The sequence below is a fragment of the Blennius ocellaris genome (assembly GCF_963422515.1).
Source record: "Blennius ocellaris genome assembly, chromosome: 20".
Lineage (NCBI taxonomy): Eukaryota > Metazoa > Chordata > Actinopteri > Blenniiformes > Blenniidae > Blennius > Blennius ocellaris.
The window spans coordinates 7,588,833-7,602,490 of NC_137669.1; the positions used below are offsets into that span (position 1 = coordinate 7,588,833).

At 42.5% G+C, this 13,658-nt stretch overlaps 1 protein-coding gene across 1 annotated transcript; it reads left to right on the forward strand.

Annotated features, from left to right (window-relative positions):
- The first annotated feature begins 1,755 nt into the window (after positions 1 to 1,755).
- On the forward strand, positions 1,756 to 9,507 carry srd5a1 (steroid-5-alpha-reductase, alpha polypeptide 1 (3-oxo-5 alpha-steroid delta 4-dehydrogenase alpha 1)). The gene is made up of 5 exons (XM_080515489.1): positions 1,756 to 2,236; positions 3,262 to 3,428; positions 5,212 to 5,313; positions 8,442 to 8,592; positions 8,667 to 9,507. Exons 1-5 carry the CDS (start codon positions 1,926 to 1,928, stop codon positions 8,731 to 8,733), a joined length of 798 nt encoding a protein of 265 aa, XP_080371615.1. The 5' UTR covers positions 1,756 to 1,925; the 3' UTR covers positions 8,734 to 9,507.
- The last annotated feature ends 4,151 nt before the right edge of the window (positions 9,508 to 13,658 follow it).

The window sequence follows — 13,658 nt, forward strand, 5'->3', positions numbered from 1 at the left end:
CTACTCTGGTACATTACTTTTTAGTTTAGTACTTAGAGTAAGTTAGTTTAGTTTAGTTAAGAGTATGTTTTTTTTCACAGGTCACTTGTAATTGTAACAGATTACATTTTTTAAGTAACCTTCCCAAGCTTGATAATGTAGTATGACTTTATCATGTATATGAGCCAGGCACTCTTGATCGGCTTTGTATCAGCACAGTCGCCATGTTGGATGAGGACACTTCCAGTAGTGTAGTGGTCGTTTCTGTTGAGGAAGGATGTCTTCACATACTACTACTACTACTACTACTACTACTACTGATGATGATGATGATGATGATGATGATGATGATCTGTTTTGGTTTGGTTTATGACCAGAACCGACTCTACCCAATGTAGCACCCCAGGTGGGATTTTATAACACCCCTCCATCTGCAATTTGGATAGCCTTACAAAAGTAATCAGATGGCATATGTGTACCATTGTATTTCATTTATAAGACCATATGTCATCCAATTCACATGCTTAACAAATTAAAAATGTACAAAAAAATCTGAAATACAATATAAATACTCTTACAACATAATCAAATGTAAATTACTAAACAATAGTAATAATAATAATACAATCAACATCACATTATTTGAGTGACCATTCATTGCTGAAGTTGTGATATCTGTTGATGGCCCAACCTTTACAGAGGTTGGACTTGAACATATCACATCTGTGTCTAAAAAGAGAAGAGTGTTATAGCTATTGCATTTTTCTGATATGTTTATCTGATAAATTAAATACAACTGTATTGTAATTTCAGCGAAATGTTGATAAGTAGATGCAAAGGAGTTTAATATGGCTTGAATGCTAAATTATGCTTAAACAATTAAAATACTTTAGACAGTATGAACTGTAACAGTGAACAACTCGGGTTAAAAATGTGATACTAATGCCCAGATTATGTCAATGTTGACACCCACTGAGTCGTTTTAATCTTTACAAATGATCCAAAACAGTAAATGCCATCTACTGGAATATAAAACTGGCCATTGATTGATGAGCAGACCAAAGTTCTTTGGGGTCAAAGTTAAGAGAGTCAATATACTTGTGCAAATACTTCACTATATACATCCAACAAATTTAAGTTTCAACACTACTATTTAAGCTTAAATTTCATTATCACTTTACACTCGTCAAACATAAGGCCCCTGGGCCAAAAGTCGCCTGGAAAAGGCTCCAATCTGGCTGGACAAACCACCAAGCAATTGGATTTATGAGATTTTTTAAATTATTTATATTTTTTTATTTTTCACTGTATTGCATGGACGAGAATACCCTATTTAAGGTCTAGTTACAAAGACAATACACACACACATCATATATATGACCAGCACCACCAAAATATATTTTGACACCCTGATTATTCGGATGGACACCCAAAACACCAATTCTTGCATAATAATGTGAACGTGCATTGCAAAATACTGTACTTCTGTGTGTATATATATATTTCAATTTATATGTATATATATGGTACCCAAACTCGGGTCCTGGAGGGCCAGAATCCTGCATGTTTCATCTCCCTCCCAGTTGCAGCGCAGGTGAATGCAATGAAAGGCTCGTTATTGGGCTTTTTCACAGCCTTGGTGATGACATCATCATTGGATTCAGGTGTGCTGAAGCAGGGAGCGACCTAAAACATGCAGGACACCGGCCCTCCAAGACCCGAGTTTGGGCACACCTGTACACTATTTAATGTATGATGTAGAATAGAGCGTTCTGATTGGCTGGCTGGCATCTACGCCATATCTGTCCACGCGTGTTTATAGGTCGAAGCCCATCGCGAGGCATCATACAGTCGGCCGCTTCCGCGTGTGTAGGGCGCGCGTTGAAACGTCAAAAGTCGCCAAACACTGTGTTTTTTTAATCCCCTTCTTTCACAGTCCTGTTGCGATGGAGGCGCTGCTCTCGTTGCTCTTCTCCTCCCAGCAGCAGGAGCTGCTCGCCCTGGACCGCATGGCCTACGTCATGCTCTTCATGGCAGCCTGCTCCTTCGTCGCTTTGCTGTTCCAGAACGTCCCGTATGGCCGCTACACCACCGACAAATACGGATTTCCAGTGAATGCCAGGTTCGCCTGGTTCGTGCAGGAGCTGCCCGCCTTCTTTCTGCCCCTCGCCCTCTTGGTCTGCTCAGCCTCCTCTAAAACGTCAGCGCTGGAGAATCAGCTGCTCATCGCCATGTACATGTGTCACTACACCCAGAGGTATGTCGGCTCGTGAGCGGTCAGGTGATTTTTGATGTCGATTCAATTAAACTTTATTTGTATAGCACCAAATACAACACAGTAACGTGAAGCCATAGGTCTGCTGTTGTCAGTTATTTACACTCCTGCTGCAGATCTCCAATGTATCCCCACACCCTCTTCCACATGTTCTGCATTTATGTAACAGCATTGTTAAACAAGTCAAGGGGTTTTTATTGGAATCCATGCAAACTACTTATTTTCAAATACTTTAACTAGCTGTGATGCATAGTTTATATTTCTCATTTTGTTTTTTCTTTTTGTGATTAATTAGTCTGTGATAACTTATGTTGGAATATATATAAATATTTTTTTGCAATTGATTTGTATTGGTAGAACTTGTCTTTATCTCCATTCTAAAGTTATACTGTGCTTTAGTACAATATCTTTTTAATAGTCCAGTCACCATTTCATATGATTTTGAGTACCACAATGGAAATAAGTCTTGACTTTTTGTCATCCTTGGGTTTTTTCAGTATCATAAAAAATAGTTTTATTTTGTATGCGCTTGTAGAGAATCTAAATAAATTCATTCATTCATCATGGAGAATCCAGTTCCTCATGTTCCAGTCTTTAAAAAGGTACTGAACTGGATTAATTCATATTTATCGGACAGTTTCCCCTTCCATGTTTAACCAAAGTTAAACATGGAGTTCCATAGGGTTCTGTCTTGGGACCTATATTTTCCCCATTTTAAATGCAGTGCATAGGAAGCGATTGTATATGCTGGCTGTCCACTCACTCCCCTGGATTTTATTAAAATGCAGAATAGTGGCCTACTCCAGACACTTCATAAGATACACAAGTCCTTTAAGAGAGCAGCTTAAACAGTATTTAATGCCTTCATTTTCAGGAACTTTCCTCACGCAAACAAATTGCAATTTGACCAGTTCCATGGAAAATGACTTTCTTAAGTTCACCAAGTCTTTTCTTATTCAACTTTAAACAAACAAGATTTCGGTTACTAACATTTTGTTTCTCTGCAGATCTCTCATTTATCCGCTGTTGATACGAGGCGGGAAACCGACACCCTTCGTCTCATTCATCCTGGCCTTTGTGTTCTGCATCTATAATGGGTACATGCAGATCAGATACCTGAGTCAGTATGCTGAGTACCCTGCAGACTGGGTGAAACACCCATGCTTCATTATAGGTAGGTCTGTGAACAGAAGTGTGTGCAATGCATTGCAATGAGCATTTTGGTACTTTAAATCAACATATTGGGCAAATGCCAGGAACAACGGTAGAATTCTTGGACAGATTACAAAAAGTAGTTTCAAGTGATCTTTGTCCCACAGCCTGCACTGGGTCCTCTGGGTGGCCACTTTTGGCCCGCGGGCCGTATATTGAACACTCCAGCCTCAGAGCCAGTTTTAGCACCGTTGTAATAGGACCCAAAAAAGACCTATGACCAAAGAAATGCCATGTGCTGAAATCAGGTTTCATCCACTCTAATGATAGAAGCACAGACACTCATGGATTGAATTCAACGGCAACGACACTTCATGTATAAACGGTGTCAGAAATTAGGTGTAACTTTGGGTTTTAAAGGTATAGAGTTCAACAAGTGCCATGCAGGCCTGCTCCTGGTGGGACTAAATCTGTTTTCAAGGCCACCATAGGTTATCTCTGTTTGGAAGTGAAAGTGTGTAATGTGCAGCCTCACCACTAGATGTCCCCATATCCTACATGCCAGTTCAGATACAGGATTAGAAAACGTGCCATTGTTGCACTCCTGAGCGCAGGGTTGTCAAACAAAATAATACATTTAATTTTATAATGCACCATGTATTTAAACATCACAGCGCTCCAGGTAAAATGTTAAAAGTAAATACAAATGAATAAAAAAAAAAAACAAAACTGGCCTGCAAGAGGCTTCAGTCCAGCTCAGGAAATTAAAACCAAAAGGCAGTGGTTATAGGTCAAGTATAAGACATCTCACTGTATTTGGCACCAGAAAACCATTAAAATTGTCTCCTTTATGGGAACTTTAGCAATTCTTGATACAAAATGTTTGGTTTTTGTGAAAATAGAAATTTCCATCACATATTCTCTGCACTACAACAAAGAAACTTGTGAAGTTTAAATGGCCTTCATTGCAATGCCAGTTGAGTCCTGATGTCTCCCCTACTATTTGTTAGCGAATCTTTAATTGTTCCTGCTCAAGGATACAGCTAGAATTTAAAGGACAGTGTGAAGATTTGAACTCAAGCAGAGGGAGAGAGTGGAAGTTTATCAGGAAATGGCTTTAGGGCCCATTTGATTGTTCATATAAAGATCATTTTAGAGGGGAAAGGTCACTAGTTGCCTAAAACCCCACTGTGGTGACGTGTGGACTGTAGTATGGACAGTCGATTAGTCAAGTATTTATGTTTAACTTTAAAAACATACACGACTCTCCTCATCTTCCAGTTATTACAGACTGGTACAAACTGAGGCGTCGCTTCCTCTTTAAGCTTCTTAGAATGTGTTCCCGCCATTAGATTTTAGATGCTTTCCATGAAGGTCTTTATTTCAAAATCTAATGCATTATGCAAACTCTTTTCTTAATTAAATATGATTTATTAGATTTTTTCCCCATCCGTTTTGTGCTTGTTTTATTCTCATGCATAGCACTGACCTTTGTACAATTAAACTTGCAAGCTTGTAAGTATCCGATATCTTAAAACTCTTCAAAGTTTAGCTTTTTTTTTTTTTTTTTTTTTGAAGTCCACTCTCCGTGCCCTGAGTCATCACCTCATCATGGTGGAAAAACCGTTGAGCCGGCTAAATCCGCCGTGCAGCACATCAATCTCCTCATGTTGCTTTTGGAAGAGAAACAGAGGCGGATTTATCTCGGGACGTTCAAATGACTTTCTTTAAATTTACAGCTCTTTCTGTTGGACGTTCGTCGGCGAAATCTCCTGATCGCGCAGCTTTTGGCTTTTTGTCTTCAGGGTCTCTCCTGTGGCTGGCCGGCTGGCTCGTCAACATGCACTCCGACCACATCCTCAGGAACCTCAGAAAACCCGGAGAGACCGATTACAAGATTCCCAGAGGTAAGGGGTTTCAGACATTTAGCGCACTGGCACGCCCGGTGCATATTCAAGTGGAAATTAAATAATGGATACAGCATTAACGTGCCACAGCCCAGATTCAGTGCGTCTGGGTTTCCCTTGGTTGTGGAAAGGATTACACGGGGAAAGTGAAGCTCAAACGCAATCGGCTCAGTGACGATTTTGGGTGGGGGGGGGGGGGGTTAATCTGGTTACCAGAGGACAAGTTTGTTTTGAAGTCCCACCGGTACTGGCTCTGGTCATGAAGGTTTGTATATTTAACAGAAAAAGCTGCATAATCTAGGCATGAAAATCCCAAATGTGTGCGGTTACAGATGGCGGGGAACCGAACTCCAGATGTCACATGGCACACTGACTCAGTTTGTGCATGACTGGCAAATTTGGATTGTCGTTTTTGCCATCCTGCCTCCGACCTCGATTGAAAAACAGCATTTCAAATGGAATATTTTCTGTTCTTACGGCAAAAAAAGTCGACCAAAAACACAGAAGATGACGTGAGGAAAGCATGTTTGGGTGTAATATCCAGGACCTTTTATTTATGCGTCGTGCAGGAAGGAAACCCAATGACCTCAGCTTGTTCTGGCTTGTAAATCACTTTGAACAATGGACTAAAGCAATCACAGTGGTGGTTCACTGAAACTTCAGCGGGGCAGTGGGCAGGTTCGAATCCTGCTGCCGACAGAGCTCTCGCCACTGTCCTGATTATTTCTTACATTTTAAAATACTTGGCCATAGTTGGAAAGCCTCATTAATCCAACATGCATTGTGTTGACAGATGGTGGAAAGAACTGGATCAAAAACGTTGGTAGAGAAAGTTTATTTTACCTGAAAAACCTTGATGGCATTAAAAATCTGTTTTTTCAAGTGTCCTAGGCAAGACAGGCAGCAGAACGTTAGAGTTTAGACAAAACGGGCACATAAAACGTATAAGAAAATGTTAATACATTAAAAAAAACATGCAAATTTGCAAAACACAAAGTGTGCATAAATGTAATCAATTCTCTATTATTCAAAACATCTGCAGACAGATGTGTCTGCCTCCCAAGTTAATACGCAACTATTTAAAAGTGAAACCAGGTTTTTGAGTTTTGGGGTTTTTTTGTAGTTCGTTCCAAACAGATGGAGCCTCAAACCTGAAAAATCCTTTTTTTTTTTTTCCCCCCCCAGTTCAGTCCCGACTTTAGGAACAGACATTAAAAGATTATAAGAGTCTGTATTTCTGTGACTGATGTAGTTGTGAAGGCAGAATGGGAGTAGACCATCCAACAGGAGTATATAGGAGACGGTGACGTGTCCGACGTTTAGAATTGGTGATGAACCTTAAGAGCTCCTCGATGGACTGTAAACTACAAACATCACTGTAATCCAGCACTGACATGAATGTGGCAGAATCCTGTCTTTTTCTCTATTCGGAAGAAAAAAACGTTTTAGCAAGTTGCTCAATCAGAGCGGTGAAGGGACGGGGAGTTGTTAAAGAAATGGCCTAAATATTTGCAGGTTGTGACCAGTTCAATGTGAGATCCCTGAGCAGTGACCATTGAGGGGAGTTTTGGAAACTAGATCTTTTGTTGTTGCCCACTTTCAGACCAGTGAACTCTACTTCACTGCCTTATTGAGCATTTATTGTGTTGCTTTATGTACTTTGGCAATAGATTGTTCAATTGTGAAGGAGTCCTGAACTTTGTTCTGAAGCTACTTCACTATTGCATCACAAAATGTAGTGAGCTTCAAAGCCTAAATGTATTTTTTCTTCCCCCATGCATCCACTGTTGTCTGGTGACAAGAAAGCCCCCCCCAAAAAAAAGCTGCAATCACATCATGGCATCAAACGCCACGGCCTCCGTACCCTACATGCTAATTTTCCAGCGCGGCGGTGTGATTATACAGAATCACAGTGTGAGCGCAATCACAGGTTGTCACAAGTTATCTTCTCCTCTCCGCCTCGTCCTTCCCAAAGCCCTCACATTAGTGTATAAATACTCGTCGTGTGTGTGGATTTGCTTTCACTGGCACTGACATTCCCTCCACCGCACTGTGTTGATAGTAATCATGTCAGACGGCGGGCCGAGCCCACGCTGGATCCCGTACATTACATGTCTGTGCATGTGAACAACCAGACCGATTCAATATTCCTTCTAAAATAGAGCGACTTGGCTGTGTTTTTTTTTTTTTATGACTTGTTTTTCATGAGAAAGTGGAAATTTCTGCCGGTCGTGACTAATTCAGATGTTGGGTTCTGCGTTTTTAATGTTTGCCGATCTAATTAAAGGAATGGTTTGTACATGTAAACAAAAAAGGAGTTATGTTTCTTACTCCTTCTTTTAAAACCAATGAAATTTGCATTTATTTTTGGAAAGTGTTGCTGAATCGCTGCGCAGATCCTTGTTTTGGAGACGTCTGTGTGCAGGCAACATGTCCTGATTTGCCCAACAGGTTATTAACCAATAAAACCTCAATTAAACGAGGCTGAACAAATGAAAGCAAAGGCAGGGTGGGGTTTTGTTTTTTTGTCTGTTTTTCTCCAGTATGTGACCTTTACTCTGTGAAAATAAACAGAGTATAGTATGAGATGTGACATGTAGGAAGGGGGTTGAGTAAACAAGATTTAGGCTCATCTCCAAATTCCTCTTAACAAAGGGCGGCGTGCGGTTAAAGCAACGTATTGGGCAAATACAAGCCCTCTCGCTCAGTCTCCCTCCCATTTTTTTCCATCCGCTAACTGAATCAGTAATCGCAACAGGTTCGCGGGGAGAGCGACTCCCCGGGCGCAGCCACAACAATAGCACCTTGGGCCTGAACTCGCGCTGAACCTGCACAAACAGTCCGTCCCCGGACCCCGAAGGAAAATTAAAAAAAAAAGTGGAGGGCGAGGCGAGAGGAAGCCGTGAGCTTTGTTGCTCTAAATCAACTCCCCGGCACGTCCGGAATCCCTTCAGCCAAGAATCTGCCATTTTCCCATTAAGAAGGCGTCACACCATTGCTGCGAGCGCCGGCGAATGCCCCAAATCGCAGATAGCGGAAATGTCACTCGACACCGAATTGTAGCTCAAAAATGGCCGTCTCTGTGCGGCGAGCACGCCCGCCGTAACGCCAGTATCTCCCATCCACAGGCGGAATGTTCGAATACGTGTCTGGAGCCAACTTCCTCGGAGAGATAACGGAGTGGGCCGGCTTCGCCGTGGCCGGACAGTCCGTTCACAGTTCAGCTTTTGCCATCTTCACCACAGTGGTCCTCGCCAGCAGGGCTGTGGCCCACCACAAGTAAGAATAATAACACACACTCCCACTCGGAATGGTTTCCCTGCTAATCGAAGGAAATATTTCTCACTCCACAGATGGTATCTCGCCAAGTTCGAGGACTACCCCAAGAACAGAAAGGCGCTGGTTCCTTTCCTCCTCTAGAAAAACCTTGATCTCTCGGCCAGCTTGAGAAAGTAGTGGCGTTTCTCCCCAGTGGCCCAGAAAGAACATTCCAGAACACCTCTGGTGTCTGAACAAGCCCTAAATATGCTCACTTTCCCCCACTGCACACAGACATAGCTGTAAATAATCTCATCAAAAAAAACTGTCATTACAGAGAGATCCATCGTTACTGTGGTTGTCATACCCGCGGAGCACATTACAAACCTCAGCCAGCTGAATGCGCTGCTCGCAGTGTGTTTGCAGGAGAAGCAACATTTACCGTATCCTCCAGAGGAGGCGGCGTGAAGGATGAAGTGTACCTCAACAGGAATACGCAGGATTTATAACACTTTGCACCGGCGATAAACTCTCTTTAAGACTCTCCGCTGGTCTGCACGCAGTCCCAGATGGCGCATGAAACAGGAAATGCAAAGCAGACACTTAAAGTTTTTGTTTTTTTAATAATCCTCAAATCTCATCTCTTGCAAATCTTTTTTAGACGTCAACTATTCAGAGTAAACAGTCGAGCAAGGCGCCTTGGATTAAGTTTGACCCTCACCCTACCGGAGGGGCTTTTCTCCCGACCTCATCGTCTCATAACGTCTGAGGTCGCATTCCTCAAACTTCACCTCACAGGGAAACACTACAGCCTCAGAAGCGCCTCAAGAAAACCTATGAAGAACATGCACACTACACAGAGAAAATTCATCTGCCAGCAGGTTTGAACCAGGAAGTGGTTTGTGGCAAGACGGCAAAACCAACCGCTTCCCCCATTTAATCCTGTTTTTTAAAAGTAGTTGAAATTTCAGGTTTTCATGTGATCTTTTTTTAAGGTTTGCATTTTTAATACATATAGAAATGTTTTGGTGCTCATCTTTACAAATAAAGTTTTTCAATATAAAATCATTTGTTGGTGTTTTGTTCCATCTTGAAATTTTGTTTGCTGTGAAGCACAAAAGCATCCCCGTAGCAGAGGCCCGAGATTAAAAGGTCTTATTTGAAAGGAAGCGCAAAGGAACACTGAGCGTGAATGTCTGATAGACTGTGTCACTTTTTTCGTGGAGTTGTATTCCGGCACACTGCTATCCTGCGGCAAAGGGAAGTGACTCTGCTATTGACACAAACAGGCCTCAGCTTAATGGTGAAAGCAAACTCATCAATGTTCCAGACAATCTTAAGGTATTTAATGATGCCTTCACAACTCTCCTATCATGTATGTTTTAATACGTTTGAAATATTTCAAGTGCAATTAAACACAAACTGATTTTTTTTTTTTTTAAATAACTGGAACAAATACTAATTCAATGTTTTTGCTAATGAGTTTTATTTATGTTAATGATCATGCATGCATGTCCATAGTAGTTTTTTTTTTTTTTTTTTTTCTCTCTCTCTCTCTCTTCTAATTTCAAAAACTGCTTGTCAGATGTGGTTCTTCCCTTCACATTGCGACAAAAGGGAACTGGCTGCGTTTGCGTACAGCGACGACGGCGCCCACAGCAGGCTGCTCCTCTGCTAGCGGGCTGCAGGGTAAATCAAATGGAGATCAGGCGCGGCCCTCAATAACTCAGCCATGCCTGAAATGAGAAGACGAGCGCATTGCCTCAACACATCACTCCTGGTGTGGCCTCTGAGAAAAGGATGAGGGAAGAAGAGGTGCAATACGCTGCGCGGTGCTTGAAAACGGGCTTTATCGTTTCATCGCGACTCTTACCTCAGGATCAAGGTTACATCCACTGGTCTTCACTGGATAGTACCTTACTTTAAATTCATTTAAGTCTTTCATCAATGATGAGAAAATGTGCTCACTTGTATAAACACACAAATAAAAATTAAGCTTTTAAGCCGGGGGGGGATAAATACCTTCAACACTCATGACATGATCTTATGTTTCTACGCACAGTGTCAATAAATGTCTGAATGTGATGAGAAACGACTGCAGACGGACGTCCTTCATGTCCCCGCGGTTTCCCTCTTCATCTACGTGCCTCTAAACTGCATCACTATATTACAGAGACAATATTTACTGTGCCCGCCATTTGCCTGTAGTGCCATTCATTCTTTGGCGCGTAGTGGTGGATCGTCTCTTTATATGCAAAACATCCCCGTGAAATTGCTTCCAAATTCCACATTCAAATATGCAGGCGAGCAGGCTGCAGATATTCAACATATGCAAGACCAGTGGGTGAAGAAGGCAGCAGTTTAGGAATAGCAGGTGAAAGTTCTGTACTTTATTTTCTTTTTAATGTATGGAAATATATGAACGTGTTCAACTGACACAATCTGTTTTTAATAATCACATCTGCCAAATTGATTGGCATTCTTTCAGTGATGAAAAATACTTTGTCGGGTCTCTTGAGCCATTTTCTGGTTTTATCATATTTTGATTAGTTTTTTTTGTTTTGTATTACAGTGGATATCGTGAAATACTTCTTTGGTATTTTGCAGATAAAGATGTTTTTTTGTGTCGCAAGTAATTCAGCAAAATGGTAGACAGGGTAACTTCTACATCTATTAGTATTGCTGCAATTCAAAATGTTGTTGTTCTGTTTCTTCTTCTTTTGGGTTTAACGACAGCTTTCATTGATAAATTTGCATTACCACCCCCCACCACCTCTATTGACATTGTTTCCCTCCGCTCTCTTCATCCCTGATGACTGTTTCCCTGGGTACAGCCAAATAGTCCCTCATATTTCTTTTCCTATCTATTTTCCCATAACCTCCAGAAGTGTTTAAGTGGCAGCCGTAATAAGGAACATTAAAATTCTCAATAAGCTCAGGAAAGGAGGCTCAATGCTTCCTTTCAAACCTCCTTTAGCCTAGGAAACACGGATGCTTCCTTTACCAAAGGAGAAAAGATCAAGTTGCCCCACCATTCCTTGCAGCGACATTTAAAGAGATCTGAGCGTTCAGGGAAACTCACTATGACTCAAAGCAGCATCATTTTAAGTTACCAATGCAATGATATGCCATGGACAACTTTAAATATTCTAAAAATATATATCCTAATGGCATATCCTAACTATGAATGTTATGCAGATGTTGCAAAACAAACACAGTAAAGTAAACTTTCTGCAGCCTATTCTCAGTTTGATTGGTTATTTATTCACCTGTCAGCCTCTTTTCCCTTGATTTCAATTCAAACTTTGTGATATTTGACATTATGTTAGCAGTTGGAGGCACAGGGGAAAGTGGTAGAAATGTGGTTTTTGTAGTCAATTTTTGGATATTTGTAATTTTTTCGCCACGGCTGACGTCATTAATCTGCGCTGTCGTCAGATTATTTCACGTCACCTGAAAGTACGGTCCGACTGTCACAACAACCTTTAACCCGTGGGGAAAAGTGGATCGGGAAGGGCGAACTATTCGGATGTACCCCCTCTCCTCTCTCTCTTATCAGCAGCTTTTGTGTCCCTGATGACCATTTCCCTTCTTCTTCTTCTTCACTTGGGTTCAATGGCAGTTGGCGACTGTGCAGTTGTACTACTGCCATCTGCTGGTTCCAGCTCGTCCATACTATTCCCAAACAAACAAACAAACAAACAAACAAAAAAAAGTCCAGGTGTCCTGTTGGTTAAAACTGCAGAAAGTAATATCGAAGGGTAAACAATACAGAAAAATTGCTCTCAAAAATCGTTTTGTTTTTTTTATGTAGGTGGTGCTGGGACATGAGGTTTTTCAATATACATAGATGATGATGCAGGGAAAAGGCATTTCCCTGACCCTCACCCCCCTCGATATTTTCTGCTGCTGTGAAGCTCTCTGGTGCCCCTCGGGGAGGCGGGCTCACTTTAAAGACCACTCGACTAGACTGTATATATAAGGTCAGTGGTCCAGATTTGCTGTCGTGAGCCTGCGGGGAGCTGCTGCTCTGCAGTGAGATGGTTTTCCCTGTCTGTCATTGCGGCCTCCTTGCTATGCCATACCTAACCGCACAGACGGGTGTGTGGGGGGGGGGCAGGGGTGTACACACACTGCAGGCAATATGCCGCCGTGTGGAAAACGTGAAATAGCTGCTGACATTGTAAACGCAGCTTTCCACTAATGTGGGTTAAGTATCTGGAACACGCTGCAGCCTCATTACTATTCGAGCCACATGCCGCCTCAGACAAACGCCCGCTACTTTAATATTATCTGCCATTACCGTTATACCCACAAGCGTCGCGTCGACTCCTCCACGCCGGGACTCTTTTTGCGTCGCCGTGACGGCGTACGCGAGTATCTCTGGCATCTATCAGCCGCGGTCCAGTTGCCGCCCGTGTAGCCAGTCCCATAAAAGTAACAGTGAAGCAAAGCAGCCTTGAAATCACACACACACACGTACACCGGCGCACAGTAACCTGTTCCATGTAGCGCGTCAATCAGAGGCCCGTTCACACGGCGAAAAGATGGAAGGAGGCGGTTGAATTTCGACAGGCGTACAGTCGGAGCGAGCAGCTGTGTGCATGCCGGAGTGTGTTACTGGGAGAGATGCATATCCTAGCCGACACACTGTGTGCTCTAGGGGGTTTTCCTTGACTGTGTCACATGCTGCACGTGAGTATAGCAGAGGTTGGGGGCGGCTGCATTATGCAAGACACCGTCTCCCTCGCTCTGCCTTTTCTTTTTTTCTTCTTTCTTTTTTTTTCACTCTCATCAGAGGAGGTTGCTGGTTATGCCTCATCCAGCCTGCCGCCGCTCCATCGCGGAGCCTAATGGGTTTGGGAGGACGGCTGTTACTGGGCACGCGGGGGCCTGGAATGATCAACACCACCTGCTGTGCGTTACCCTCTTCAAATGAGTATTCAGATTCATGGGCCGCATCGTGCGCCGTGCATCTGAAATAATAGACAAGGAGCTCCCATCAATGCTTGGTGGAAAGAGAAAATCCGCATTACCATATGGGCCACAGATTCTGATGCGAGTACGTATGTGAGCCGCGTGCGAAG